Source organism: Dasypus novemcinctus, chromosome 2 (genome assembly GCF_030445035.2).
Source record: "Dasypus novemcinctus isolate mDasNov1 chromosome 2, mDasNov1.1.hap2, whole genome shotgun sequence".
Taxonomy (NCBI): Eukaryota; Metazoa; Chordata; class Mammalia; order Cingulata; family Dasypodidae; genus Dasypus; species Dasypus novemcinctus.
In genome coordinates this window covers 149,536,652-149,564,606 of record NC_080674.1, presented here as the reverse complement: position 1 = coordinate 149,564,606, position 27,955 = coordinate 149,536,652, and the positions used below count along the sequence as shown (strand labels likewise).

Here is a 27,955-nt window from a genome sequence, read left to right as displayed (position 1 = left end):
AGGGATTTTCTAGACTCTTGAAATAACAGAACTATAAATACTGGATTATAAAAGGCATTCTTTTAAACACTTACCTGTTCAAAAGTCTTATCAGCTTCAACACTAGGAGTTAAAACGTTACCCAATAGCACTGAAGAGCTACCTTTGTTGAGAATATCTTGAGTAGCTGGACAAGGATAAACAGATGTGAGGAACTTAAATTCCGGATTAGCTTGATCTCCAGACACACACAAGTTATAGCCATAGGGCAAAGTTCCCTCGCTGTAGTTGAGGGGAACGTCGGGTCCAGATTTGGCGCAGAGAACGGACCCAAAGCAGCCCCGGACGGCGGGCCTGGATGGGCGTCGGAGGCGCAGGGCGATGGCCAGAATCACCGCGAGGAGGAAGAGGACAGAGATCAAGGCCAGGGCCACCACCAGGTAAAACTGCAGCTCCGCCTGCGGGTCAGAGGGTGCGGGGCGGTCACTGAGGTCCGGCAGCGCCTCTTGTACGCTGTCGGCAAAGACCAGGTGCAGCGTGGCGGTGGCCGAGAGGGCCGGCTGCCCGCCGTCGCGCACCGAGACCAGCAGGCGCTGGCGGGCCGCGTCCCTGTCGCCCAAGGCGCGAACCGTGCGCACCTCGCCCGTGCGCAGCCCCAGGCTGAAGAGCCCGGGCTCGCTGGCCTGCAGCACGTGGTACGACAGCCAGGCGTTGTGGCCCGAGTCGGCGTCCACCGCCACCACCTTGGTGACCAGGTAGCCGGGCTGCGCGGCGCGCGGCACCGTGTCGAAGAGCGCCGAGCCGTCGGGCCCCAGCGCCGGGTACAGCACCCTGGGCGCGTTGTCGTTGCGGTCGCCCACCAACACGCGCAGGCTGACGTTGGCGCCGAGCGCGGGCGAGCCCTGGTCGCGCGCCTGCAGCGTGAGCTGGAAGGCGCGCAGCTGCTCGTGGTCGAAGGCGCGCTGCGCGAACAGCACGCCGCTCTGCGCGCTCAGCGACACGTAGGACGACAGCGCCTGCGGCCCCAGGTCGCTGGCCACGATGGAGTAGGAGACGCGGCCGTTGGGCCCCAGATCGGGGTCGGAGGCGGACACTTGGGCTATAGAGGCGCCGGGTGGATTGTTCTCGGCCACGTGGACCACATAGGAGGACTGTTGGAAAACTGGCGCGTTGTCATTCACATCTGTTATGTGCAAGATTATACTTGTGCTGGAGGTTAGGGGCGGCTTGCCCCTGTCGGTGGCTGTGATGGTGATATTGTATTCTGGGGTCTGCTCTCGGTCCAGGGCCCCGTCTGTTACAAGCTTGTAGTAATTATTAGAAGAAGAATGAATCTTAAATGGAACATCTCTATTTAATTTACATGTGACTACTCCATTTTCACCAGAATCCCGGTCCCGTGTTTTGAAGAGGGCAACAACCATTCCCGGAGGCGAAGCCTCCAAAATCTGATCAGAAAGAGAAGTAATGATTATTTCTGGGCTGTTATCGTTTTCGTCTAGAATTTCTATAATTACTTTACACTGTGTAGAAAGAGATCCTCTGTCCTTTGCTTCTACATCCATTGTATATCTTTCGACTTCTTCAAAATCCAAGGACTGATTAGTTATAATGTTTCCTGTAGTGGAATCCAAAGAGAATACGGCGTGGGCTTTGTCAGCACCACCAAGGAAGGAGTAAGTGATCTCCGCGTTGACGCCCTCATCCTGGTCTGTGGCCCTGACGCTCAGCACCGAGGTGCCCAGGAGCACGTCTTCCCGCAGGCTGACCCGGTACACGTCCTGGCTGAACACCGGGGGGTTGTCGTTGGCATCGATCACCGTTATCTGGATCTGAGCGGTGCCGCTTCTGGGCGGATCCCCGCCGTCTAAGGCTGTCAGGACCAGGTGGTGAGTGCTCTGCTGTTCTCGGTCCAGGGTCTCCTGCAGTAGTAATTCTGGATATGTGCCACCATCGGGATTGTCTTTCACCACCAATGAGAAATACTCGTTGGGACTTAGTTGGTATTTCCTCAGTGAATTCACACTACTATCGGGATCTTTTGCAGACTCAAGTATTGTTCGCATTCCTGGGCTGACAGATTCACTGATTTCTAAATTTATTTCCTCTTTACTAAATCGGGGGGCGTGGTCATTAATATCCTCGATCACGACAATGATATGAAAAATATTTAAGGGATTTTCCACCACGGCCTCCAACTGCAGCTCACAGTTCCTTCTGGCCCTGCAGATCTGCTCACGGTCTATTCGATCCTCCACCAGCAAGTCCCCGCTCTCCACGTCTACCGCGAACCGCGGCTTCTCCGCACTAACTCGCAGTTTCCGAGCCGACGCGTCCTGGACGCTGAGCCCTAGGTCTTTGGCCAGGTTCCCCACCACCGAGCCCTTGGCCAGCTCCTCCGGGATCGCGTAGCGGATGGGCTCGCAGAGCGCGGGGCAGAACAAAGGCAGCAGGAAAGGAAAGAGTACTTGCCGCCGGCCGGCCGGGCGCCTCTGCGCGCAGCTCCCTCCCATTCCTCGCGGCAGTTCTCGCTCGGCCCCCGCCTCTCCAGTCCGAGAAGGGGCAGTGCACGGCGTCACTGGAAGGACATTCGGCCCCGGACAGGCGGAGCCCGCTGTCTCGCAGCCGGGAATCCGTGTGTGCCGGGCAAGATCTGCGCGTCTGGGAGCCTCAGCCTGTGAGCGGGTTTCCTTGTCTCTGTGCTGGTGGCTGCGCAGGAAACCCCAGGCTGGAGGCTGAGGGATCCCGGGCGTCAGCGCTCGCTCTGCACTGGCCGACAGCGGCGCCCAGAGGCTGCGTGTGGGACTGCAGCCTGGTTTTCCAATGTTATTTCAGGTTTTTTCTTTAAATACAAATTGATAATAGCCAAGTTATCTGAATCTTATTTCTCAGTGATTGCATCTTTTTTAAAAAAGACTTATTTTATTTATTTCTCTCCCCTTCCCCCCGCCCCGGTTGTCTGTTCTCTGTGTCCATTTGCTGCGTGTTCTTTTTGTCCGCTTCTGCTGTTGTCAGCAGCACTGGAAACTGTTTCTTTTTGTTGCGTCATCTTGCTGTGTCAGCTCTCCTTGTGTGCGGCACCATTCTTGGGCAGTCTGAAATTTCTTTCCCGCTGGGCGGCTCTCCTTACGGGGCACACTCCTTGCACGTGGGGCTCCCCTATGCGGGGGACACCCCTGCGTGGCACGGCACTCCTTGCGCGCATCAGCACTGCGCAAGGGCCAGCTCCACACGGGTCAAGGAGGCCCAGGGTTTGAACCGCAGACCACCCATGTGGTAGACGGATCCCTATCCATTGGGCCAAGTCCACTTCCCAGTGATTGCATCTTTATCATCACATTTTGGAATTGTCATGAAAATCGTATTTTATAAGTTAAAATTAACCTTATTTTGAGTAGATAGAATTATTTCTTCAAACATTCAGAAAGATACAAAAGAATGCATGAAAAATAGGTCTCCTATTTTCCCACCCACAGCTATCCAGTTCCTCCATCCAGAGAAAATCACTGGTGTTCTATTTAAGAGTAATTATCAATGAAGTTGGAAGTACTGAAGATAAGCAAAATAGTTTTTTTGGTCGACCTTAGCCTGTATTCATCTTGCAAGTAGTAACTCTTTCCTCCCGCATTTAGGAACTAGAATGCAACCATTGTCATACCCATTAATATCATCCACCATGCCTTGCACTGCATCTAAACAACTGTATTTAAAATAAAAATATTTGCTTGCAATAGCTACAAATGTCAGAGCAGTTTTTAAAAACAGTACTTTCAAGAGAATAGAATTATTGAGATATACATGGTAATTTTTACTCTCATGGGCAAAAACTTAAAATGATAGTTTCAATTATTCAGTGGTTAATCACCACGACCCTAATGGGTACACTCTCCTTCCCAGGCCTATCACTACACAAATGTTGGTTAACATGAAAAAAGTTATGACTCATGAGTATTTTGAGACACATTAGAAAACTCTTTGACTCTATCCTACTATGTTAATTTCAAAGAATGTTAGTAATTTAAAAATAAGAGATAAAACTAAATATACCATTAAGTTCACTAGACTAAATGGGCTTAGCAGTAACACCAGCAATCATTTGGTTAGAATTATTTTGCATACTTCTATGCTTATATTCTGATCTCCTGCAGAAGTGGCATTTTGTTTTGATTCTACTAGTTTAGTTTGACTCTCAAGTTCAGAGGTAGGGGTTCATCCCTCTACATCAAGGGGCCATTGAAATACCCTTAGCACATGTCCCATGCTCCTGTTTTTGGATGCTGTGTTTTCACTAAGTATAATTGGAAAAAGTTAAGAATGCATTGCTAAGAATTGTTAATAGAACATTAATGAAAAGTTTACTTCTTTCTAGGAAATCTAAATAAATGCAAATTGTCTCTAAAATGCAGTTTGAAAAATATAACCACAAAGGTGTATTGCCCTTCGTCTTGGCAAAAACAGCATTGACTGACCTTGGCTTTGGGTTGTTTCCAATGAGGCTGATGCCTTTGTTTCTGACATTACCTATTACCACCAGACCTGCCTTCAAATCAGGAGCATACTCTGAAGATAAGGTCTGAAAGACTGGAGATTTAGCTTGTGGCCAACCAGAAGAGCACACAAATTGACACACTCCTGTATGGAAGTCTTCAATAAGGAAGTGACAATATTGCAATTAACAAAACCATAAAATATAGGTTCTGCAAAATTAATTATAATGGCCTAAGGACAAAAGGCTTTCATTGAGAGGAGGTGAATATTTACCAGAATATTTTTAAATATCAACCTTAATAACCATAAACTTCCCCTTTTCAAGGTTTCAGCAAGAGGAAAGTGCTGTTGAATCAGAGGGGAAAAGTGATGAAAACAAAGATTGTGTTTTTCCAAATCATGCAACAAACCCAAGAGTAAACCAATCTCTTTTTAAAATGAAAGAAAAGGACTAAAAAATTGAACTCACTGGAACCAAAGGGGTATCTTCTATAGGAAACCTCGAATCATCTAACATAGACAAAGGATCCTTCTTCTCACAGCTCCCCTGGCTGATGAGCGTGTCCGCGTAGTTGGGCTGCGGGAAGATCACGTGGCTCGTCCGCGAGCCAGCGGTGAGGGACACCTCGTGGGAATAGGTCTGCAGGAAAGCCCGCACCCCGTCCACGCCCACGAAGTGCGACGCGGGCACGCTCGCCAACTCTCCTCCCGCAGCCTTGAACAGTCGCGACTTATGCCAGCTCCTCAGCCTGAGCGCCAGCAGCACGATGACAAAGCTCAGGAAGACGCACGAGACGGTGGTGACGGCCACGACGAGATAAAGCGTGAGGCCCGAGGCCTCGTGGTTGACGGGAGACTCGAGGCTGCCCAGGTCGGCCAGCACGTCTGGGATGCTGTCGGCCACGGCCACGGTGAGCGTGACGGTGGCCGACAGGGGGGGCTGTCCGTGGTCCTGGACGGCCACCACCAGGCTCTGCTTGAGCGCGTCTCTGTCCAGCAGGGCCCGCGCCGTGCGCACCTCGCCCGTGTGCAGCCCCACGGCGAAGAGCCCCGGCTCGCTGGCCTTAAGCAGGCGGTAGGACAGCCAGGCGTTCTGTCCTGAGTCCCTGTCCACCGCCACCACCTTGGTGACCAGGTAGCCGGGCTCTGCGGAGCGGGGCGCCAGTTCTACTCCGGTGGAGCCGTCAGTGGGGAGGGCAGGGTACAGGATCTCGGGTGCGTTGTCGTTCTGGTCCAGCACGAACAGGCTCAGCGACACGTTGCTGCTGAGCGGTGGGTCCCCGCTGTCAGTGGCAGTCACCTGCATCTGCAGATCACGAAACTGCTCATAGTCGAAGGATCGCAGAGCATACAGGACGCCTGTGTCAGAGTTGATGGAGACATAGGAGGACAGCGGTGCCCCTTGGAGGATGTCATCCGCCAGGGAGTAAGTGATCCGGGCATTCTCTTCGCTGTCAGGGTCGTGTGCAGTCACCGAGAAGATGGAGGCGCCTCTAGGGTTGTTTTCTGGAATATAGGTGGCATAGGAAACGCGAGGGAAGGTGGGTGCATTGTCATTAATGTCTGCCACGTGCAGGGTGAGACGAGTTTCCGTTGACTGGGGAGGAAGTCCCCCATCTGTGGCTATTACAGTGATATTGTAAGAAGATGCCTGTTCCCTGTCGAGGGCTCTGCGCGTCACCAGTCTATAATAACTGTCAATGGACTTTTCTAACTTAAATGGTGGGTTCCCAGAAATGGAACAAGTGACCTGTCCATTCTGCCCCGAGTCTAAATCATGCATGTTTAAAAGGGCTATCACAGTCCCCAGAGGGGAATCTTCAGTCACTGGACTAAACAGAGACATGATGGTCACGTCTGGGCTGTTGTCATTTACATCTTCTACTGTAAGCAACACTTTGGCAGTCGCAAGATAGGCACCTCCATCTTCCGCTTGTATTTCTATTTCATAAAAACCTGTTTCTTCGAAATCCAGATTTTCCGATATACTTATTTCCCCAGTGCTTTTGTTTAGTTGGAATTTTGACAACTGTGTGTCAGTTAACTTTCGGAAGGAATAGGTCACTTCTCCATTGGCTCCTTCGTCCCTATCGGTGGCGGTGACAGCCAGCAGCTGTGTGCCCACAGGCAGGTTCTCGGGAACACTCACCCGATATTCAGGCAAGGTAAAGACCGGCGCGTTGTCATTCGTATCAAAGACAGTCACAGTGACAAGGACAGTGCCAGATCGGAGAGGGTCACCCCCGTCTGCGGCGGTGAGGACCAGGTGGTGCACCGCCTCTTCCTCGCGATCCAGGGCTCGCTCCAGCACCAGCTCCGGGTACTTGACGCCGTTGGCTCGGCTCTGAACTCCCAGGGAGAAGTGCTTATTCGGGCTGAGTTGGTAGCTCTGTAGGGAATTCGCGCCCACATCCGGATCATCAGCTTCCGGCAGAGGAAAACGCATCCCTGGGGCGACGTTTTCGTTAATTTTTACATCTAGATTTTCTGCTTGGAATTTCGGGGCATTATCGTTGATATCAGCTACTTCGATTTCTATCGCGAAAAGTTTCACCTTATCTTCAACAAGGATGTTAATATTCACCAGACACCGCGCGCTCTGGGCGCAGAGCTCCTCCCGGTCTATCCTGCCCGCCGTGATCAAGCTGCCGCTTCGCGGGTTCAGCGCGAAAAGCTGCGTCCTACCTCTGGAGACGACGCGGACCCCGCGCTCCGCCAGCTCCCGGGGCTCCAGCCCCAGGTCCTTAGAGATGTTTCCCACGAAAGAGCCTTTCTGTAACTCCTCAGGAATGGAGTAGCGGATCTGCCGGGCGCCGGCCTCCCATGGCATCCGGAGGAAAAGGCAGAGCAGGACCAGCTCGCTGCGGTTGGGGCGATTCCTTTGAGCCATTGCTGCCAGGACAGGAATTCTCTCTTAAGTCCTCATTGGACACGTTGTGCTTATCAAGCGGTTTCTCTTTCTCTGTGTGGCTGCATGGAGTCTCTGCAGCCTGCACACCTTAAATTCCGGAATGAGTTTCACTGCTGCTTGGGAGCCCGTTTGTAGGAACTGCTGGGGCTTTGTGTATTTGGAGTCCTGAGAATCTGCTTTGAGTTCCGGCTGCGTTTCTTTCCTAGTAGGTGAACAGCGACGCTCAGAGTCCTAAGAAGTTACTGCATCCACTATATGTGCACTAGAAAGCAAACACTCCTCTTTGTTGGATGTTTTGTTTTACCTAACTTTTTTTTGGTTACTGCATCACATTCGTGAATCAATTACTATTTGTACTTTTCTAACTGGGTGGTGGAGTAAAATAGAATGAAGGTACTATAAAATACTAAATGATAATAGTTTAAAGATATTTTCACAACTCTCATTTTCTCAATCAACATGCCCACTTTAAAAGGTAAATAATGCTTATTTATTTTCCTATGAGTTTCTAATTATATTCAGAAAAGTCTGATAATTATATTTGATATTGCTATTTAAATGGTTCATTTGTTTGATATGCATTCACAGAGACTATATTAAATATACCTCATAAAATATTTCACTTTGAACCCTGATTAAGATTTAATTTAACTAAAATTATTTAGCTTGAAGATTGTGGTAAGAGATTTTCAAAATATTATTTTATTAAATAGTTTTATTGAGACTTAATGATTTTAAAAATGTACTTTTCATATAGCCATGTATTATAAGTTAATTTAAATGAATTGAGTAGAATAACCACAAACTAAAAGGAACATATAAAAGAGTTGAATATTAAGGAAAGAGAAATGTGTACTAGATTTCAAATGCCATTTTTAAAAGAACGAGTGAGATATAGTGATGTAAGTTTTTAATTTTGTTGTCATTAAATGGCCTGTTCTCCTCAAGGCATTGATGTCAATATAAATGATTTCTTCTCTTAGGCAGTGGATATAGAAACCCAAAGTAAAGTGGTGGGAACAGTCTTCAACTTTGTGTGCCCATCAACTCAGTAGCAGTTCTTTCCTCAAAGGTGAAAGTTTAGGGTTTTAAATCTTTCATAGAGGGAACTGGTTGTTCAGCAGGGAACACTTCAAATATTTTATCTTTTGTCTTCAAAGATTTTTATATCAAAGAACAAGAGACAGAGACTTTTGGAAGCAAAAGGCAATGGATTTCATCTACTGTCTTGAAAATTTCTTTAACTTGCAACACAGAGGAAAAGAAATTGGGAGAGAGTAAGATTTGAGCTCTAAGAAAAGGTAAGGGTCTTTTAAAATGTAGAAGAAAGCCAGAAGAAGAGAAAAATTGCCACTAGGCTATGACTATTAAACTTTAACATGAAAACCTGACAATATGAATAAAGTTTTGAATTCTCTTTGAAGAAATATACATACATCTATAACTTTGTATACAATTTCAGGGAGTTCACAGATCTGTTGACCCTATTCCCCCTTGGATAGCTACAGTTTGGAAAAAAAATATGACATGAAGATACCTCAGAGATTATTTGCAATAAATATATCCTGAAAGCATCACCTGTTTTGAAATATACTTACCTGAACATTTTAAAACTTAAAAATATGTAAATAATAAATGGACGATTCCTGTTAAATCTTAGCATATTTAGACAGGTTGTTTTAATTTATTTCATAAGAAGCCAGACCACTACCTATGATTTGCTAATCACAACTTGACAAGATACTTCCAGTTTGGTGGCATTGTTTCTGAATTATAGAACACAATGAACCAAATAATTCTTTTGAAAAATAAAATCAAATTTGAGAAGACAAGAAGCTTATTGGCTATGTCTTTTCCAAACATGATTCAAGATATGAAAATGAAGTATCAGGCCTGAAATATAAGAAACTACTAGAATACTGGAAATGTCACAAACGTTATAAACTCACCGGTGTTAGAGTCTCCTGATGTAAAGTCAAACCATTCTCACCATGAAGAGGAATTAAGACCCCAGAAGAATCACCACAAACTGAGTCTTCCGCGGAATGCAAGGGCTCACTACACTTTAGGAAATTAAACTCAGTCTTTCCTGTATGTGCAACACACAAATTGTAGGAATAAGGCAAAGTCCCCTCACTGTAGTTGGGAGGAATCCCGGATCCAGACTTGGAGCAGAGACCAGGCTGAAAGCAGCCCCAGGTGGCACGACTGGACGCGTGTCGCAGGCGCAGGGCGATGGCTAGAATTACCGCGAGGAGGAAGAGCACTGAGATCAAGGCCAGGGCCACCACCAGGTAAAACTGCAGCTCCGCCTGGGGATCAGAGGGTGCGGGGCGGTCGCTGAGGTCTGGCATCGCCTCCTGCAGGCTGTCGGCGAAGACCAGGTGCAGCGTGGCGGTGGCCGAGAGGGCCGGCTGCCCGCCGTCGCGCACCGAGACCAGCAGGCGCTGGCGGGCCGCGTCCCTGTCGCCCAAGGCGCGAACCGTGCGCACCTCGCCCGTGCGCAGCCCCAGGCTGAAGAGCCCGGGCTCGCTGGCCTGCAGCACGTGGTACGACAGCCAGGCGTTGTGGCCCGAGTCGGCGTCCACCGCCACCACCTTGGTGACCAGGTAGCCGGGCTGCGCGGCGCGCGGCACCGTGTCGAAGAGCGCCGAGCCGTCGGGCCCCAGCGCCGGGTACAGCACCCTGGGCGCGTTGTCGTTGCGGTCGCCCACCAACACGCGCAGGCTGACGTTGGCGCCGAGCGCGGGCGAGCCCTGGTCGCGCGCCTGCAGCGTGAGCTGGAAGGCGCGCAGCTGCTCGTGGTCGAAGGCGCGCTGCGCGAACAGCACGCCGCTCTGCGCGCTCAGCGACACGTAGGACGACAGCGCCTGCGGCCCCAGGTCGCTGGCCACGATGGAGTAGGAGACGCGGCCGTTGGGCCCCAAGTCGGGGTCGGAGGCGGACACTTGGGCTATAGAGGCGCCTGGTGGGTTGTTTTCCGCTACGTGCGCCACGTAGGAGGCCTGGTGGAAAACCGGTGCGTTGTCGTTGACGTCGCTGATCTGCAGGGCGATGGTTTTGCTGGAAGAGAGGGGCGGCTTGCCCCTGTCGGTGGCTGTGATGGTGACATTATATTCTGGGGTCTGCTCTCGGTCCAAGGGCTCAGTTGTAACTAGCTTGTAGTAATTATTATTAGAAGAAAGAATCTTAAATGGAGCATCTCTACTTAAACTACATGTGACTTCTCCATTTTCACCGGAATCCCGGTCCCGTGTTTTGAAGAGGGCAACAACCATTCCCACAGGGGAATTTTCCAAAATCTGATCAGAGAGAGAAGTGATGGTTATTTCTGGGCTGTTGTCGTTTTCATCTCGGATGTCTATGATTACTTTACACTGGGTAGAGAGACCGCCTCCGTCCTTGGCTTCCACTTCCATAGTGTATCTTTGTACATCTTCAAAATCTAAAAACTGATTATTCTTAATCACACCAGTTTTCTCATCCAATGAGAACACGTGCCTTGTGCTCTGGGCAGTGCCCCGGAAATAGTAGTTTATTTCTGCATTGACACCCTCGTCCTGGTCAGTGGCTGTCACCTGCAGTGCTGGAGTCCCCAGGGGCAGAGCTTCACTAAGGCTAATTCTATATTCGTCTTTGGTGAACACTGGCGCGTTATCATTGGTGTCCCTGACAAAGATTTCTATATGAGCCGTAGCACTTAGGGGCGGGTCCCCTCCATCCAAGGCAGTCAGTATCAAATGATGAGTCCTCTGCTCTTCTCGGTCTAGGGGTTTCATCAGGGATAACTCTGGGTATTTGCCACCATCGGAATGACCTTTAACCACCAGTGAGAAATAAGTGTTAGGATTTAGCTGATAATCTTTAATTGAGTTCATGTTTATATCGGGGTCAGTAGCAGGGTCAAGGGATATCCGTGTACCAGCGGATACAGATTCAAGAATTTCCAAATGTATTTCCTTTTTATCAAATGCAGGCGCGTGGTCATTAATATCCTCGATCACGACAATGATATGAAAAATATTTAAGGGATTTTCCACCACGGCCTCCAACTGCAGCTCACAGTTCCTTCTGGCCCTGCAGATCTGCTCACGGTCTATTCGATCCTCCACCAGCAAGTCCCCGCTCTCCACGTCTACCGCGAACCGCGGCTTCTCCGCACTAACTCGCAGTTTCCGAGCCGACGCGTCCTGGACGCTGAGCCCTAGGTCTTTGGCCAGGTTCCCCACCACCGAGCCCTTGGCCAGCTCCTCCGGGATCGCGTAGCGGATGGGCTCGCAGAGCGCGGGGCAGAACAAAGGCAGCAGGAAAGGAAAGAGTACTTGCCGCCGGCCGGCCGGGCGCCTCTGCGCGCAGCTCCCTCCCATTCCTCGCGGCAGTTCTCGCTCGGCCCCCGCCTCTCCAGTCCGAGAAGGGGCAGTGCACGGCGTCACTGGAAGGACATTCGGCCCCGGACAGGCGGAGCCCGCTGTCTCGCAGCCGGGAATCCGTGTGTGCCGGGCAAGATCTGCGCGTCTGGGAGCCTCAGCCTGTGAGCGGGTTTCCTTGTCTCTGTGCTGGTGGCTGCGCAGGAAACCCCAGGCTGGAGGCTGAGGGATCCCGGGCGTCAGCGCTCGCTCTGCACTGGCCGACAGCGGCGCCCAGAGGCTGCGTGTGGGACTGCAGCCTGGCGTTGCAGTCGAATCCAATTCACTCTCTTCAGAATGTATATAAAGTATTTACTGCTCTTCGAAGATGCATTTTACATAGTGGCCCAAAATTTTAGTTTTACCAAAGTCTTAGAGCGGAAACTTAAGTATTTATCGTTTTTAAAGAAATATATTAGGGACGATTTCAAACAACCAAACATAGGTAGTATGATATATTGAACCCAAGTATTTCCATCACCTGGCTTCAGTTGTTATTAATACAAAGCCGATCTTTGTTTAAAATATATTGCACTGTCCCTTAATTTTGAAGGAAACCTAAGACATCATATAATTTCAATTAGCACTCCTCTTTAAGATGAAATCTTAAGAGAAAGCATTTTATCGTTCAGCCTACTATGTTCTAAGACCAGTTACCAATACACAGTACATCTTAAATAATGAAAAGAAAGTAGAATTCAACATTTTTACACTCTGCCAAGTCATCCTTCCAGTTGTCTTTGTGGGTTTTTTTACTCTATAGAAATACATCTTTATTTTACTTATTTTATTCAAAATAAAAAATATATCCAATATTATTTTCTCATTTTTCCTATTACCTCTTAAAGTGTTCCTTTAATTAGTATTCTAATTTACAACCAGAATATCTTTCTGTCGTGTCTTTCTGCCTGTGTTGAACTTTCTGAAATTCAGCGCATCATATTATTGCTATAACTTTCTCGTCTTCTGATTGCTCCATCTCCTCTTTTAGCTCTTGTTATTCAAAGCAATGGCACATAGAGAAGAGACAGAGCAAGATCAGCTTCAGTACAGGGCTTTGGGTCATCCAGGGTGGTGATTTGCACACACTCCTCTTGAGACATAATGTGAGAGATTGTTTCCTCCCTGCTGTGAACAAATATACTAGTGGGGTTGGCCAGGTGCCATATGATGCACATGCTTAACCAGTACAAAAAAGTTCAGAACAAGGGAGAATCATCTTAAATCCTTGTGTTTTTTTAAAAAAAGATTTATTTTATTTATTTCTCCCACCCCCTCATTGTTTGCGTTTGCTGTGTCTGTTTGCTCAGTGCTGGTCTTCTCTTCATGGGAGGCACCAGGAACTGAACCTGAGACCTCCCATGTGGGAGGGCGATGTGACTAATTGCCTGAGCCGCCTCCACTCTTGTGCTGTTTTTAAAGACAAGTGACATTTGTGTGGTAGAGAACAGTAGCTACCCACCATGATACACAAGTCTTCATCAATATCTATGTTATTACATTTTCCAAATTAAAACCCATTTCAATATTTAAAAATACTACATACTAAAGGTTATACCCCAAGACAGGAATTTAAAATGACAGTTTTTTTTTCTGTTGCATGGTTAAAAATATGACCCTGAAGGACACATTACTTCTTCCCTACTAGCTTGAAGAATAAAGCATGTATAAGATAATTTAATATCTGTAGCTTGTAATGGATTTCCAGCCATGTTATACATTATTTTCTTATAAGCAAAACAATATAAATTCCAAAAATAATTACAAAGACAAATTAATTCTCTATTTCCATGGAAATGCCAGTAGTCATCAATGTATCTGTGGATCACTTATTTAGAATAGAATTTTGAATCAACTTCAAAGTTACTTTCAAATCATCTCCTGAGGTTTCATTTGTTATTTGACACTATACAGACTTGTATTTAAAATAAAATTGATTAATATATTATTCTTTTTCTTATTGCAAACACAAGAAAAATACCCTTAGAACCTCCCTGAAGTTTCAGAGAACATTTCCTTGACTCATCTCTCATATCCAGATTCATTTCCAGGATCAAAGTTTGGAGAGTTGAGCCAGAAAAAAAGCAGGCACTTGAAGTAGAATTTTCATTTCCCTTGTTTTGTCCTTCCACTGTTTCAGAAATCCTCCTGAGCATTGACACACAAGCTATAGGACAGAAGAGTGCCAAACGGTTCCCCATAATTTGCCGTTCAGCATTAGGAAATTAAAAACTTTCGAGAGTATGAGAATAACAGATGCTACAATTTTCACCCTTAAAAGAATAAAATCACACTTCACTATGTTTTGGAAATGGATGATAATTGAAGTTAGAATCTTCCTAAGAAAAGATCTTTAATCTTTATATGCAAGCAGCCTCTACAAATTTGAGATGATCTAAAAAACATCTCCTCAAAGAGGTGTTGTCCTGTCATAGAAACAGAAGGACAGGAGCAGTAAATCTAGGGTTTGAGTTGTTTCTCTAAGAAGAATGCATTTGCTCTATTATTAATTTACTTTTTCTAAACAAAACTATTTAGAAAAATAGCATCAACCATAGAGATGGCTTTTGGGGTAAGACTTTCACAATGTGGCCATTGGATATAACAGTGATCACTAAACTTCAGGGGTGGAAATTCAGCCCTAGGAATCAGTAGTGAACCACAGTTGTCAATCAAGTAATCCAATCTTAAAAAAGCTGTTATCAATGCTAGATAATGAGAGTAGCTGCAAGAGGAATGAATGTCATCGAGATTAGGCCAATTATTAGGAGAAAGTCAGGTAACCAATAAATGTCTCCTTTAGGTGTTAGTGCACGAAGTAGGCCCAATGAAAACTTAAGAGAGGGTGAGAAATACACTAAACTCAAGGTATCCCATTTTAAGTAGAGAAACTAAAAAGAAAACGAATTATAATAAAAAGGAAGGCATTAAAAAAACAGAACTCACTGGAACCAAAGGGGTGTCTTCTATAGGAAATCTTGATTCATCTGAAACACACAAAGGCTCGCTCTTCTCACAGCTCCCCTGGCTGATGAGCGTGTCCGCGTAGCTGGGCTGCGGGAAGATCACGTGGCTCGTCCGCGAGCCCGCGGTGAGGGACACCTCGTGGGAATAGGTCTGCAGGAAAGCCCGCACCCCGTCCACGCCCACGACGTGCGACGCGGGCATATTTGCTAATCCGCCGCCGGAAGCCTGCAGGATACGCGTCCGGTGCCAGCGCCGCATTCTGAGCGCCAGCAGCACGATGACAAAGGCGAGGAAGACACACGAGACCGCCGCTACGGCCACCACCAGGTAGAGCGTGAGATCGGACTCGTCGGGGTCGGCGGGGGTCTTGATGCTGCCCAGGTCGGCCAGCACGGCTGGGATGCTGTCGGCCACGGCCACGGTGAGCGTGACGGTGGCCGACAGGGGGGGCTGTCCGTGGTCCTGGACGGCCACCACCAGGCTCTGCTTGAGCGCGTCTCTGTCCAGCAGGGCCCGCGCCGTGCGCACCTCGCCCGTGTGCAGCCCCACGGCGAAGAGCCCCGGCTCGCTGGCCTTGAGCAGGCGGTAGGACAGCCAGGCGTTCTGTCCTGAGTCTCTGTCCACCGCCACCACCTTGGTGACCAGGTAGCCGGGCTCTGCGGAGCGGGGCGCCAGTTCTACACCGGTGGAGCCGTCGGTGGGGAGGACGGGATACAGGATCTCGGGTGCGTTGTCGTTCTGGTCCAGCACGAACAGGCTCAGCGACACGTTGCTGCTGAGCGGTGGGTCCCCGCTGTCAGTGGCAGTCACCTGCATCTGCAGATCACGAAACTGCTCATAGTCGAAGGATCGCAGAGCATACAGAACACCAGTGTCCGAGTTGATGGAAACATAGGAAGAGACAGGCAACTTCTGAAGGGTGTCCTCCACCAAAGAGTAAATAACCTGGGCGTTTTCGTTGCTATCAGGGTCCCTGGCAGTCACTGAGAAAATGGAGGTGCCCCTGGGGTTGTTCTCAGGGAGATAGACTGAGTAGGAGGCAAAAGAGAAGATGGGTGGATTGTCGTTGATGTCAGCCACATTTAGGGTGATGTGAATTTCTGTGGTCAGGGGCGGGGTTCCTCTGTCTGTAGCAGACACAGTGATGTTAAATTCACAGACTTCTTCTCTGTCAAGAACTCGAGCTGTCACCAATCTATAATAATCTTCGATTGAATTTTCTAATTGAAAAGGTAGATTGTCCTGGATGGAACAGTCAACCTGACCATTCCTCCCGGAGTCCCTGTCATGAGCATTGAAAAGGACGACCACTGTTCCCTGAGGGGCATCTTCCCTCACTGGGCTGAACAACGATGTAATGGTCACTTCGGGCCTATTGTCATTTACATCTTCCACCAATATCAGCACTTTGGTCCGCCCCTTTAATCCCCCACCATCTTCAGCCTGTATTTCCATTTCATAGAAAGCACACTCTTCATAATCTAGACTCCTTGCTGTTGATATTTCCCCCGTGTTTTCATTCAGCTGGAAAATTGCAAACTGTTTTTCATTAATTTTCCGGATCTTATATGCCACTTTTCCATGGGCTCCCTCATCCGGGTCGCTGGCTCTGACAGTAAGGAGCCGAGTGCCCGGGGGCACGTTCTCTAGGACCTTCGCTTGGTAAATCGGTTCGGCAAAAACCGGGGCATTGTCGTTCGTATCCAACACTGTCACGTGGACGCGCACTGCGCTGGAGCGAGGCGGGGCGCCGCCGTCGGAGGCGGTGAGCACCAGGTGGTGAGCAGCCTGCTCCTCGCGGTCCAGGGCGCGCTCCAGCACCAGCTCTGGGTTCACAGCGCCATCGTCTCCAGTTTGCACGACCAGGGAGAAGTGGTGATTGGGGCTGAGCTGGTAGCTCTGCAGGGAGTTCACACCCACATCCGGGTCAACAGCTTCTGGGAGCGGGTAACGCGTTCCAGGCGCAGCGATTTCGTTAATTTTTACTTCTAGATTTTCGGCCTCGAATTTGGGGGCGTTGTCGTTGATGTCCGTTATTTCTATTTCTATCGCATAAAGTGTCACTCTGTCTTCAACCAGGATTTTAAAGTTAACCAGGCATCGCGGGCTGTGAGCACAGAGCTCCTCCCGATCTACCTTGTGCGCGGTGATTAAATTGCCGCTTCGGGTGTTAAGATCAAAGAGCTGAGGTTTACCTCGGGAGATGATGCGGACTCCGCGTTCTGCCAGTTCCCGGAGTTCCAGCCCCAGGTCTTTGGAGACGTTGCCCACAATATAGCCTTCTTCTGTCTCCTCGGGCACTGAATAGCGGGCGTGAGCGGCCAGGGCCTCCCACAGCCTCCCCAGGAGAAAGCACAGCGCCACCAGCCTTCTGCGCTGAGGGCGATGCTTCGGAGCGGCCATCGGGCTCCCCTGCGGGATTCTCTCCCGCTCCTCACTGTGGATGCTTACTCCTTGGGGTCTCTTTGTCCTTCGCGCAATGTATGGTGATCTTTTTCCTCAGGAAAAAGCCTGAAGGAGCCAAGTTAATAGCCTGCGTTCCGCGGCAGCCCGGAAGCCGGTTTGTGGGTTCTGCGGGGCTTTGTCGCAGCTCTGAAAATCCGGATGGAGCGTTGGTTGAGTTTTTCTTAGAGTTGGTGAACAGCGGCGCTCAGAGTCCTAAGCCGTTACTACATCCACTGAGATATGCAATACTTGAGATTCCAGAAGGTTGAATTAAAAAACCCCACCTCTTTTAATTATGATTTCAATGATTTCGGAGATATCTGAGTGGTTCTTTCATTAATATTTCAAAAGCAAGGACCTTTTTTGGCATCTTAGGGGGAAATGAAAGGAATGTAATTTCCTTTTCCCTTAATACCAAGTTAACTTATTCTTCTAATTTACTTTTTCATTTTATGAGGGCCTCCCAGCAAAAGCCAGAAGATCTTCTAGACAAATTCTAAAAGAGCTGTAACACTTCTACTAATTTACTTTTAATGGAGCTAAAATTTTTTCTGTATGTCTTAAATATCTATTTTCAGGAGTAATTAAGATGTGTAATCCTCTATGAAAGTAAATTCTTATTTTTCTAAATTTTATACATATGTATTGATATATGTCTATTATGTAGTTATGTCTATATCCTAGATCAGTCACTTTAAAATTATTATCATAACTTACATTTGCTTTGAGTACAGAATTCCTAGAGAAGGATTTCCTTTAAAATTTTCTTTTATGAAAGGTTTAAATTTTCACATTTCTGATTGTTAAACTTTTCTGGTATTTAAAAAATTCTTTTAGTTTTCTCTTTATACAGAATATAGGCATTTAGAAGAGCCAATGAGTAAACAGTGAAAAGGTAGTTTTCATCTTACGCCTTCCATCAAGAGACTATGCAATTTGAAAGTAGTGTTAAACTTATTTAAGACATATATATTCAGGGTCATTTAAATGTATATAATAATTTGGAGAACAGAAAACAAAATATAGAACAAATGATTGCTACTAAAAAGAAAAATAAGTGCTATCATAAGAAATCTCTTTCAGCAGTCTGTAAAGAAGCCAGTAACTGAAGCAGTTCCTAAGGGAATCCAAGGGAAAGACTGATGTCATGCAATGGCAAACAAATGAGTAGTTTTTGTCTTGAAAATGGAAGAATGCAGGGTTTCCCTTCTGTCCTAGAGATACAAAGATGCTTAGAAAACCTCTAGTCACTTATTTTGGTGGCTCTAACTCATAAGGCAAATCCGGTGTCTTTCCCCCTTTCACCTTTAAAGATTATCTGTGAAGAGTGAAAGCAAGAAATTATAGAGGCAATAGCACTTTCTTTTCTTTTATCTTTTTTTTTTCTTCTGGTAACTATAAAGAGGAATAGGAAGTTTTGTACCCAGATAATTGAAAGGAGCTTAAACACAGATAAATTCTGAAGCTTCAGCATGGAAAGACAAAATATACAAAGATTCTGACCTTATGATGGGTTCATTGAGACCCCCCTCACACATAGATACACACACAGTATTGTCACACAATTTTAGGAGAGTGAAAGAGCCAGATGAGGAATAAACACCTGGGAACAGAATCTGCACAAGTGAATCAGTGATGGAAGCTACCTAATAGTAGTCCATAGAAGAATTTCTTTGGTTTAAAGGTTGAATTAAATGCTTGCCTACTGTAAATGAAATGCTTGCTTGGTTGTAATCCTATTTTAACTATATGTTAAAGAATGAGACAATCCATGGGTAAATTTCACTAGCTTTAAAAACGAGATTTTGAAAAATGTATCCAATCCTTTTGCTGTGAAGCTAAGAGCAGATGTCATTGTTTTGTGCATTATACTTGGTTTAGACACCCATAAGAGTAAGCTAGCTATTCCAAGTGTTCCCCTTGAAGACTGGAATGGCAGCTTTCAGACTGGCTGTAATTCCTCTAAGACAACTCATTAGAATGGAAATGTAATATATTTTCATATAAATATGGAAAATTGGGTGAATGATGAAAATGAGAGATTTAAATGAAACTCACCGGTGCTAGGGTCTCAGGATGGCAAGGCGACTCACTTGAACTATAGACTGGAAGTAAGGCCCCAGAAGAATCACCGCAAAGTAAACCTTCTCCTGAATGCAAGGGTTCACTATATTTTAGGATGTTAAACTCTGTCATTCCTGTTTGCGCAACACACAAATTGTAGGAATAAGGCAAAGTTCCCTCGCTGTAATTGGGAGGAATCCCGGATCCAGACTTAGAGCAAAGACCAGGCTGAAAGCAGCCCCAGGTGGCACGACTGGACGCGTGTCGCAGGCGCAGGGCGATGGCTAGAATTACCGCGAGGAGGAAGAGCACCGAGATCAAGGCCAAGGCCACCACCAGGTAAAATTGCAGCTCCGCCTGCGGGTCAGAGGGTGCGGGGCGGTCACTGAGGTCCGGCAGCGCTTCCTGCAGGCTGTCAGCGAAGACCAGGTGCAGCGTGGCGGTGGCCGAGAGGGCCGGCTGCCCGCCGTCGCGCACCGAGACCAGCAGGCGCTGGCGGGCCGCGTCCCTGTCGCCCAAGGCGCGAGCCGTGCGCACCTCGCCCGTGCGCAGCCCCAGGCTGAAGAGCCCGGGCTCGCTGGCCTGCAGCACGTGGTACGACAGCCAGGCGTTGTGGCCCGAGTCGGCGTCCACCGCCACCACCTTGGTGACCAGGTAGCCGGGCTGCGCGGCGCGCGGCACCGTGTCGAAGAGCGCCGAGCCGTCGGGCCCCAGCGCCGGGTACAGCACCCTGGGCGCGTTGTCGTTGCGGTCGCCCACCAACACGCGCAGGCTGACGTTGGCGCCGAGCGCGGGCGAGCCCTGGTCGCGCGCCTGCAGCGTGAGCTGGAAGGCGCGCAGCTGCTCGTGGTCGAAGGCGCGCTGCGCGAACAGCACGCCGCTCTGCGCGCTCAGCGACACGTAGGACGACAGCGCCTGCGGCCCCAGGTCGCTGGCCACGATGGAGTAGGAGACGCGGCCGTTGGGCCCCAGATCGGGGTCGGAGGCGCTGACTTGGGCTATAGAGGCGCCTGGAGGGTTGTTTTCCGCCACGTGCGCCACGTAGGAGGCCTGGTGGAAAACCGGTGCGTTGTCGTTGACGTCGCTGATTTGCAGGGCGATAGTTTTGCGGGAAGAGAGGGGCGGCTTGCCCCTGTCGGTGGCCATGATGGTGACATTGTATTCTGGGGTCTGCTCTCGGTCCAGAGCTCCGTCTGTCACCAACTTGTAGGAATTTTTGGACGACGGGATTATTTTAAAAGGGACTTTACCCTCTAATCGGCAATTAACCTCTCCATTTTCCCCGGAATCTTGGTCATGTATTTTGATTAAAGCAATCAGTGTTCCTGGCATGACATTTTCCAGAATAATTTCGAGTAGAGAATGGAAAGTAACTTCTGGGCTGTTGTCATTTTCATCTTGAATGTTAATTTCAACTGTACACTGTGCAACCATTCCTCCACCATCTCTCCCTTCCACCACTATGGAATATTTTTTTATTTCCTCAAAATCCAGTGTCCTTAGAGTTGTAATCTCCCCACTCTTTGAATCCAGATTGAAAACTTGCCCAGTTCTGTGGAAAGAATAAGTGATTTCCGAATTGGCCCCTTCGTCCTGGTCGGTGGCTGACACCTGCAGCACAGGGGTACCTGGGGGCACATTTTCCCGAAGGCTGACTCTGTACACATCCTGGTTGAATACGGGGGGGTTATCGTTGGCGTCAGTGACCTGGATCCGGAGCTCCGTGGTGCCACTTAGGGGTGGATCTCCTCCGTCCACGGCAGTCAGGACTAAACGATGGTAACTCTGTTGTTCCCGGTCTAAGGGTTTCTCCAATGCCAGTTCCGGGTATTTACTGCCATCTTGTTTCTCCTTGTTTACCAATGAGAAACTAGGGCTAAGAGACAGTTTATAGACCTGTAGCGAGTTCAAGCCAATATCTGCATCTTCAGCTACTTCTAATATAAATCGCGTACCTGGCTGTGCAGACTCAATAATTTGCAGTTCAAAGGAATCCTGCGTGAATTTTGGCGTGTGGTCATTAATATCCTCGATCTCCACATTGACGTGATAAAAGTCCAGTGGATTTTCAGCGACAGCCTCAAATTCCAGAGCACAGGCTGGCTTCTTCCCGCATATCTGCTCCCTGTCCAGCCTGCTGCTCACAAGCAACTCCCCGCTCTCGGCGCTCACAGTGAAGTAAGGCTTCTCCGAACTGACTCGCAGCTTTCGAGTCGGTAAGTCGTGGACACCGAGCCCCAGGTCCTTGGCGAGGTTCCCCACCACCGAGCCCTTGGGCATCTCCTCGGGAATCCTGTAGCGGATCTGCTCCGAGAGCGCCAGGCAGAACAAAGACAGCAGGAAGGGAAAGAGCACCGGCCGCCTCTCTGCCCGGAGCCTTTCCCCAGCGCCGCTCCCCATCCCTCCTCTTCCCCTCAGTTTGCTCACCAGACTGGAGACTCTGGATTGTAGATGTCCGGAGCTCGAATGGGTTTTATAGTAGCAGTGTGTGTGTGTGTGTGTGTGTGGGGGGGGGGGGGGATGGATTCTCCTTTTCCAGAGGAGGAAGCGGTGTAAACGCTCGCACTGCCTTGGAAAGAACGCCGCGACTGCGCAGGAACATCGCCAGCATCAAGCTCGCCACTTGGGCCAACAGCGGCGCCCAGAGTCCGCACTCGGAAACTGCAGCCTCTGCTGCTTCTGTTCAACTAGCTACAATAATTTAAATTCTGTGCTTAACTGAACAAGCCATATTTTTGTGTTCATATATTTAAACGTTTCTTTAAGTTACCTTTTTCTCCCGTTTTCAAATTCTTAGAAATATCAAGTTGAGTTTTTATACAAACATATATACATTTCACCATTTTACAAACATGAACTCTTACTTTGTAGACAGCTAAGTAACTGTCTTTGTCAGTGGTTCTACAGCAATGAGTAAAACAGTTTTTGCACTCAGAGACTTCAGAATCTACTGATTTCACAAATTCATTTTATTAGCTATGATATGTGAAAATACTTTTAAAAATACTTCTTTCATCAAATTTTATGCTCCAAAACATTTCTAGGTAATTAATGCTGTTTTATATCACATAATAGGGAACTACAATAATGGTGAAAGGTATTTTGTAAGAGTGTGCAATTTTGCACCAATCCCCAAATATCTCCTCTTTAGGACAATATAAATACACTAAAAATTAACTTCTTTTTACTCTTCTGATTACCTCAAGAAGTGTTCATTCAAGAAAACTGTCTCTACGATGTAGCCAATATATGACTTATGCTACCAACTCCCTGTTCTTCATATCTTGAAATTATTTGGCTTATTCCATACTCTTCATAGTACATAGAATATTGTTGAAATGAATTGGGAAATGCTTATCTATTCTACCATACAAAGTTACAAAGGGATATTCCAGTAGAATGTATAACTCCCCAACCTATAAGCCCATATTATACTCAGGTAATGACTTTGAAATGGGCATAACGGAACTCATGCTATGTTTATTTGCATAAATTTCCTGAATATAGTGGCATTTGGTCTAATTCTTTTGATTCCATCTTTTAACTAAAAATTAGTGGACATTTTAAGGTAGAGTAAATATTTTCTTTTTAGAGGAAATTTCCACATATCTTTAAAAATTTCAAAGTGTCAATATTATAGTTGTCTTCTCAAATGACTGTGCACTTGACCACTACAGAAATTATAATGTTAACTCCTGACCAACTGCAGTCATCCATAGGTAAAATAGAACAAAACCCTGCAATTCTTGGGAAATGTCCTTTTTATCAATAATACAAGATCTATCATGTCTTTCATTCCCACCTGATGACAATCAAATCAGGATATTAGCTTTATTCAGGTGCTACACAGAGGAATGCAGAAAACCTGAAGTCCAAACTGAATCATTTTTACTGAATTGATCAGTTTGTTTAGAATTCATGTACATGAAACTTTTGTTCTAAAAACCAATATTCTCAAGCTCTCTCTTCAGACGCATTTTATGTGATGCAGAAGCCAACTCATCAACTCTATTGAAACATGTTCTGTGTTGTACAAAAGTCATTTCCAACAGTTTGAAATAACATTATAATTCAGTACATTTTGATTCAGACTTTGGGGGTGGTTAATGGCTATTCAAAACTTTAGATTCCATATCCACATTAGTAACAGGCCTGGATGACTGCTGACACATCCAGTTAGGGACCAGTCTCACCTCCTACCAGGATACACCCTTTAAAGCCTATTAATGTTTTGAAGTATTGTAAGAAGTAGTAAAGTTTAAAGGTTATTGATGAAGTAGAACAACTCAGAGTGGTCTAAATGGAATAAATCTTCAACAGCCTAGTTGTAAACCCTAAATAAAACCGTAAAAATTCTGAGACGTATTTTGTTTTCGAATCTATTACAAGAATTGAGATGTCTCAATATTTCCCTTTCTGTTCTAATTTAGGAGATCTAAGGGATATATATGTATACATGACAGCAGTACAAGAGCAAACATGGTTTGTGACTGGGTGACTACATCTTAAGTGAATGAGTAATATAAAGAGTAAAACAGTGGAAGTTTTAAAAGGTTGAGAGCCCATATTTAAACAATCTTGTTAAAGATTTTCTAAAGCAAGTGGAAAAATAACCTATGTAGATTAGAATTCAATTGTGAAGTATCACCACTAAAATAAATCCAAGACTGTTACATAACTTTAGAAATGTCCAATTCTATTTTTACAATATTTGCTTCAGAACACAAATTAAATTTGTACCAAATATGATTAATCTGGACAACAAAAATACACAAACTACTGAACTCACCTGAACATACGGGGCTTCATCCTTAGATTCATGGAAATCTATGGATGCTAACAAAGGCTCGCTCTTCTCACAGCTCCCCTGGCTGATGAGCGTGTCCGCGTAGTTGGGCTGCGGGAAGATCACGTGGCTCGTCCGCGAGTCCGCGGTGAGGGACACCTCGTGGGAATAGGTCTGCAGGAAAGCCCGCACCCCGTCCACGCCCACGACGTGCGACGCGGGCACGCTCGCCAACCCGCCTCCCGCAGCCTGGAGCAGGCGCGACTTGTGCCAGCGCCGCATTCTGAGCGCCAGCAGCACGATGACGAAGGCGAGGAAGACACAGGAGACCGCCGCTACGGCCACCACCAGGTAGAGCGTGAGATCGGACTCGTCGGGGTCGGCGGGGGTCTTGAAGCTGCCCAGGTCGGCCAGCACGTCTGGGATGCTGTCGGCCACGGCCACGGTGAGCGTGACGGTGGCCGACAGGGGGGGATGTCCGTGGTCCTGGACGGCCACCACGAGGCTCTGCTTGAGCGCGTCTCTGTCCAGCAGGGCCCGCGCCGTGCGCACCTCGCCCGTGTGCAGCCCCACGGCGAAGAGCCCCGGCTCGCTGGCCTTGAGCAGGCGGTAGGACAGCCAGGCGTTCTGTCCTGAGTCTCTGTCCACCGCCACCACCTTGGTGACCAGGTAGCCAGGCTCTGCGGAGCGGGGCGCCAGCTCCACGCCTGTAGAGCCGTCGGAGGGGAGGGTGGGATACAGGATCTCAGGAGCGTTGTCATTCTGGTCCAGCACGAACAGACTCAGCGACACGTTGCTGCTGAGCGGTGGGTCCCCGCTGTCACTAGCAGTTACTGATAGCTGCAAGTTTCGAATCTGTTCATAGTCGAAGGAGCACAGGGCATATAGGACTCCGGTGTCCGGATTGATGGAAATGTAGGAGAGAGGCATGCCCGGGTGGGGGTCTTCAGTCAGTGCATAAGTGATGCGGGCATTGTCCTGGCTGTCAGGGTCGTTTGCAGTCACAGAGAAGATGGAGGAGCCTCTGGGGTTGTTTTCTGTGATGAAGGCAGAGTAGGAAGCCTGAGGGAAAGCAGGAGCGTTGTCATTTGTGTCTGCCACGTGCAGGGTGATGTGAGTTTCAGTAGACAGAGGTGGGTCTCCTAGGTCTGAGGCCACCACCGTGACATTGTACATAGAGACTTCTTCTCGGTCCAAATATTTCCATGTCTCTAATCTGTAATAATTATCTATTGACTTTTCTAACTTAAAAGGCAAATCATCAGGTGTGTAACAGACAACTTGACCATTCTTTCCAGAGTCTCGGTCATGCACACTCAAGAAGGCAATCACTGCCCCCGGAAGAGAATTTTCCAAGACTGGGCTAAATAAAGATGTAATGATCACTTCAGGCCTATTGTCATTTACATCTTCCACCGAAATAATCACTTTGGTCCTCCCCAGAAGTGCCCCCACATCTTCTGCCTGAATTTCCATTTCATAGAAAGCACACTCTTCATAATCTAGACTCCTTGCTGTTGATATTTCCCCCGTGTTTTCATTAAGTTGAAACAACGGAGATTGTTTTTCGTTAACTTTCCCGAATTTATATGCCACTTTTCCATGGGCTCCCTCATCCGGGTCGCTGGCTCTGACAGTAAGGAGCCGAGTGCCCGGGGGCACGTTCTCTAGGACCTTCGCTTGGTAAATCGGTTCGGCAAAAACCGGGGCATTGTCGTTCGTATCCAACACTGTCACGTGGACGCGCACTGCGCTGGAGCGAGGCGGGGCGCCGCCGTCGGAGGCGGTGAGCACCAGGTGGTGAGCAGCCTGCTCCTCGCGGTCCAGGGCGCGCTCCAGCACCAGCTCTGGGTTCACAGCGCCATCGTCTCCAGTTTGCACGACCAGGGAGAAGTGGTGATTGGGGCTGAGCTGGTAGCTCTGCAGGGAGTTCACACCCACATCCGGGTCAACAGCTTCTGGGAGCGGGTAACGCGTTCCAGGCGCAGCGATTTCGTTAATTTTTATTTCTAGATTTTCGGCCTCGAATTTGGGGGCGTTGTCGTTGATGTCCGTTATTTCTATTTCTATCCCCCAAAGTTTTCCTCTATCCTCAACCAAGATGTTAATGTTTACAAGACACCGTGCCCTCCGTGCGCAGAGCTCCTCCCGGTCTATCCGTCCCGCGGTGACCAAGCCGCCGCTTCTCTGGTTGAGAGCAAAGAGCTGGGTCCTACCTCTGGAGACGATGCGGACTCCGTGCTCTACCAGCTCTTGGGCAGTCAGCCCCAGGTCCTTGGAGATGTTGCCCACGAAGGAGCCTTTGCCTGTCTCTTCTGGGACCGAGTAGCGGAACTGCCCGGTCGCTGTCTCCCACAGCGTCCCCAGGAAAAGGAACAGCAGGACCAGCTCGCTGCGATTCTTTGGAGCGGCCATTACTCCTTCGCTACGCAACGCTCTCCGAATCGTCACTGGCATACTGTGACTTGCTGTCTTTTTGGCGAAGCTACAGAGATCACAATCTTACAGAAAGCCTAAGTAGCACCAATTTAGGGTCTGAGAATCGCTGCAATCCAGGAGTCTGTGGGATCTGCCGGTCTTGGTGAGTTGGGAGTCCGGGGTATCCGGTTTGTGCTTGCGTTGCATTTCTCTCCAAGCAGGTGAACAGCGGCGCTTAGAGCCCTAAGTAGTTACTGCATCCCCTTAAGATATCTAATGTATACGCTGTATTACTGGGGGAAAAATAGTACTTGCTTTTATTATTTTATTTTTAATTTATTTGAGGTATCCCTGAACTAATATTTCCAAAACAACTGCGAAGGAATATGGGATGAAATCGGGTGAAAGTTTTAAATGATTAGATTTATGGGTTAGTACCATATTAAATTATTTATATTCCTGAAAGATATTGCTCCATTGTTGCCCACGCAGAAGCCTTTGCCCATCTCTTCTGGGACCGAGTAGCGGAAATGCCTGGTCCCTGTTATAAATTATGATGGCTTTTCCATTGTCCCCTAAACTTTATTGTGAATGTCTTCAATATCTATCAAATAAGTAAGCATTCCAATTATCACTGGAAATTAATTCCTATTGAGACTGCAATAGATCTACTAGAAATGATTGGCACAGAAGTTGTTTTATGTGGCTTGAACAAAATCAATTATATAAAAAGCTTTCTGAAGAATTGTTGATTTAAAATTTTTTGAAAATATTTTATCTGCTCAATGATGATTAGTATTTTCAAATAATTTTAAGAGAATAAAATCTCACAATTCAAGTTTCATTGGGATTATATTGTTTTGCTATTTTATTTAAACTGCCTATTTGAATAGAAAATATTTTAAAAGGTATAAATGAATATATAGTGAAAAGTTAATCTTTATCCCATTCCTTTCACTAACAAAAGATGATGAAATTTTAGAGCGGACTTTAATTCAAGTTACACATATATTCTAAACTTACTTACCTTAATTAGTATTTTGATCAACAGAATCAGAAAAAAATAAGGAGCACATAATTATCACTAAGAAGTCAAACAATAAGTACCACCAGAAAAACATCCCTTTCCTTTAGCAGTTTTAAATAAGTAATTAACTGAAACAATTGCCAAGGGATACCTAGAAAAAGGCTGATACAATGTACCATCACCAATGTATGCACATCAAACGGGCAGGTTTTATCTAAAAATGTGACAAACTCAGGACTCTTTCTCTCCTAGAGATGATAGAATGATCAGAAGATCTTTAGACACACTTGTTTAGGGCTGTAAGACAGCTCAAAATTAGGTGTGAGGACAGCAACAGAGGCAGAGCATTGTCTCTGCTTTGATGGAGAAGCCCTATTGAGCAAGTATCAATTCAGATGAATCCTGGAAAACACTTACCTTGCCAATAAAGAGAAAATGCTTTTTTTCTTCTAATAAGCATAATG

At 47.3% G+C, this 27,955-nt stretch overlaps 1 protein-coding gene and 1 non-coding gene across 18 annotated transcripts in view; both read right to left on the bottom strand.

The window, feature by feature from the left end:
* Window positions 1-27,955, bottom strand: part of LOC101435103 (protocadherin gamma-C4) — a 182,200-nt gene that overhangs the window by 87,531 nt on the left and 66,714 nt on the right. Inside the window, exons 1-2 of one of the 17 annotated variants that reach the window (XM_058286003.2) lie at window positions 15,562-17,477; window positions 4,937-5,767 (exon numbers count right to left, since the gene is read on the bottom strand). The exons of 11 other annotated variants lie outside the window; for them this stretch is intronic. In XM_058286003.2, coding sequence (XP_058141986.1) covers window positions 4,937-5,767; window positions 15,562-17,154 — 2,424 coding nt within the window. In that variant the 5' untranslated portion in view covers window positions 17,155-17,477. Of the gene's footprint in view, window positions 1-74; window positions 2,711-4,936; window positions 5,768-9,327; window positions 12,017-14,730; window positions 17,806-19,254; window positions 21,848-24,049; window positions 26,984-27,955 lie in introns of those variants that run through there. 5 more of the 17 variants (XM_058285979.2, XM_058286034.1, XM_058286011.2 and 2 more) reach the window with 5 other exon arrangements.
* Window positions 17,651-17,712, bottom strand: LOC111762780 (U7 small nuclear RNA). The gene has a single exon (XR_002795807.1). It is a non-coding gene; the product is annotated as a U7 small nuclear RNA (small nuclear RNA).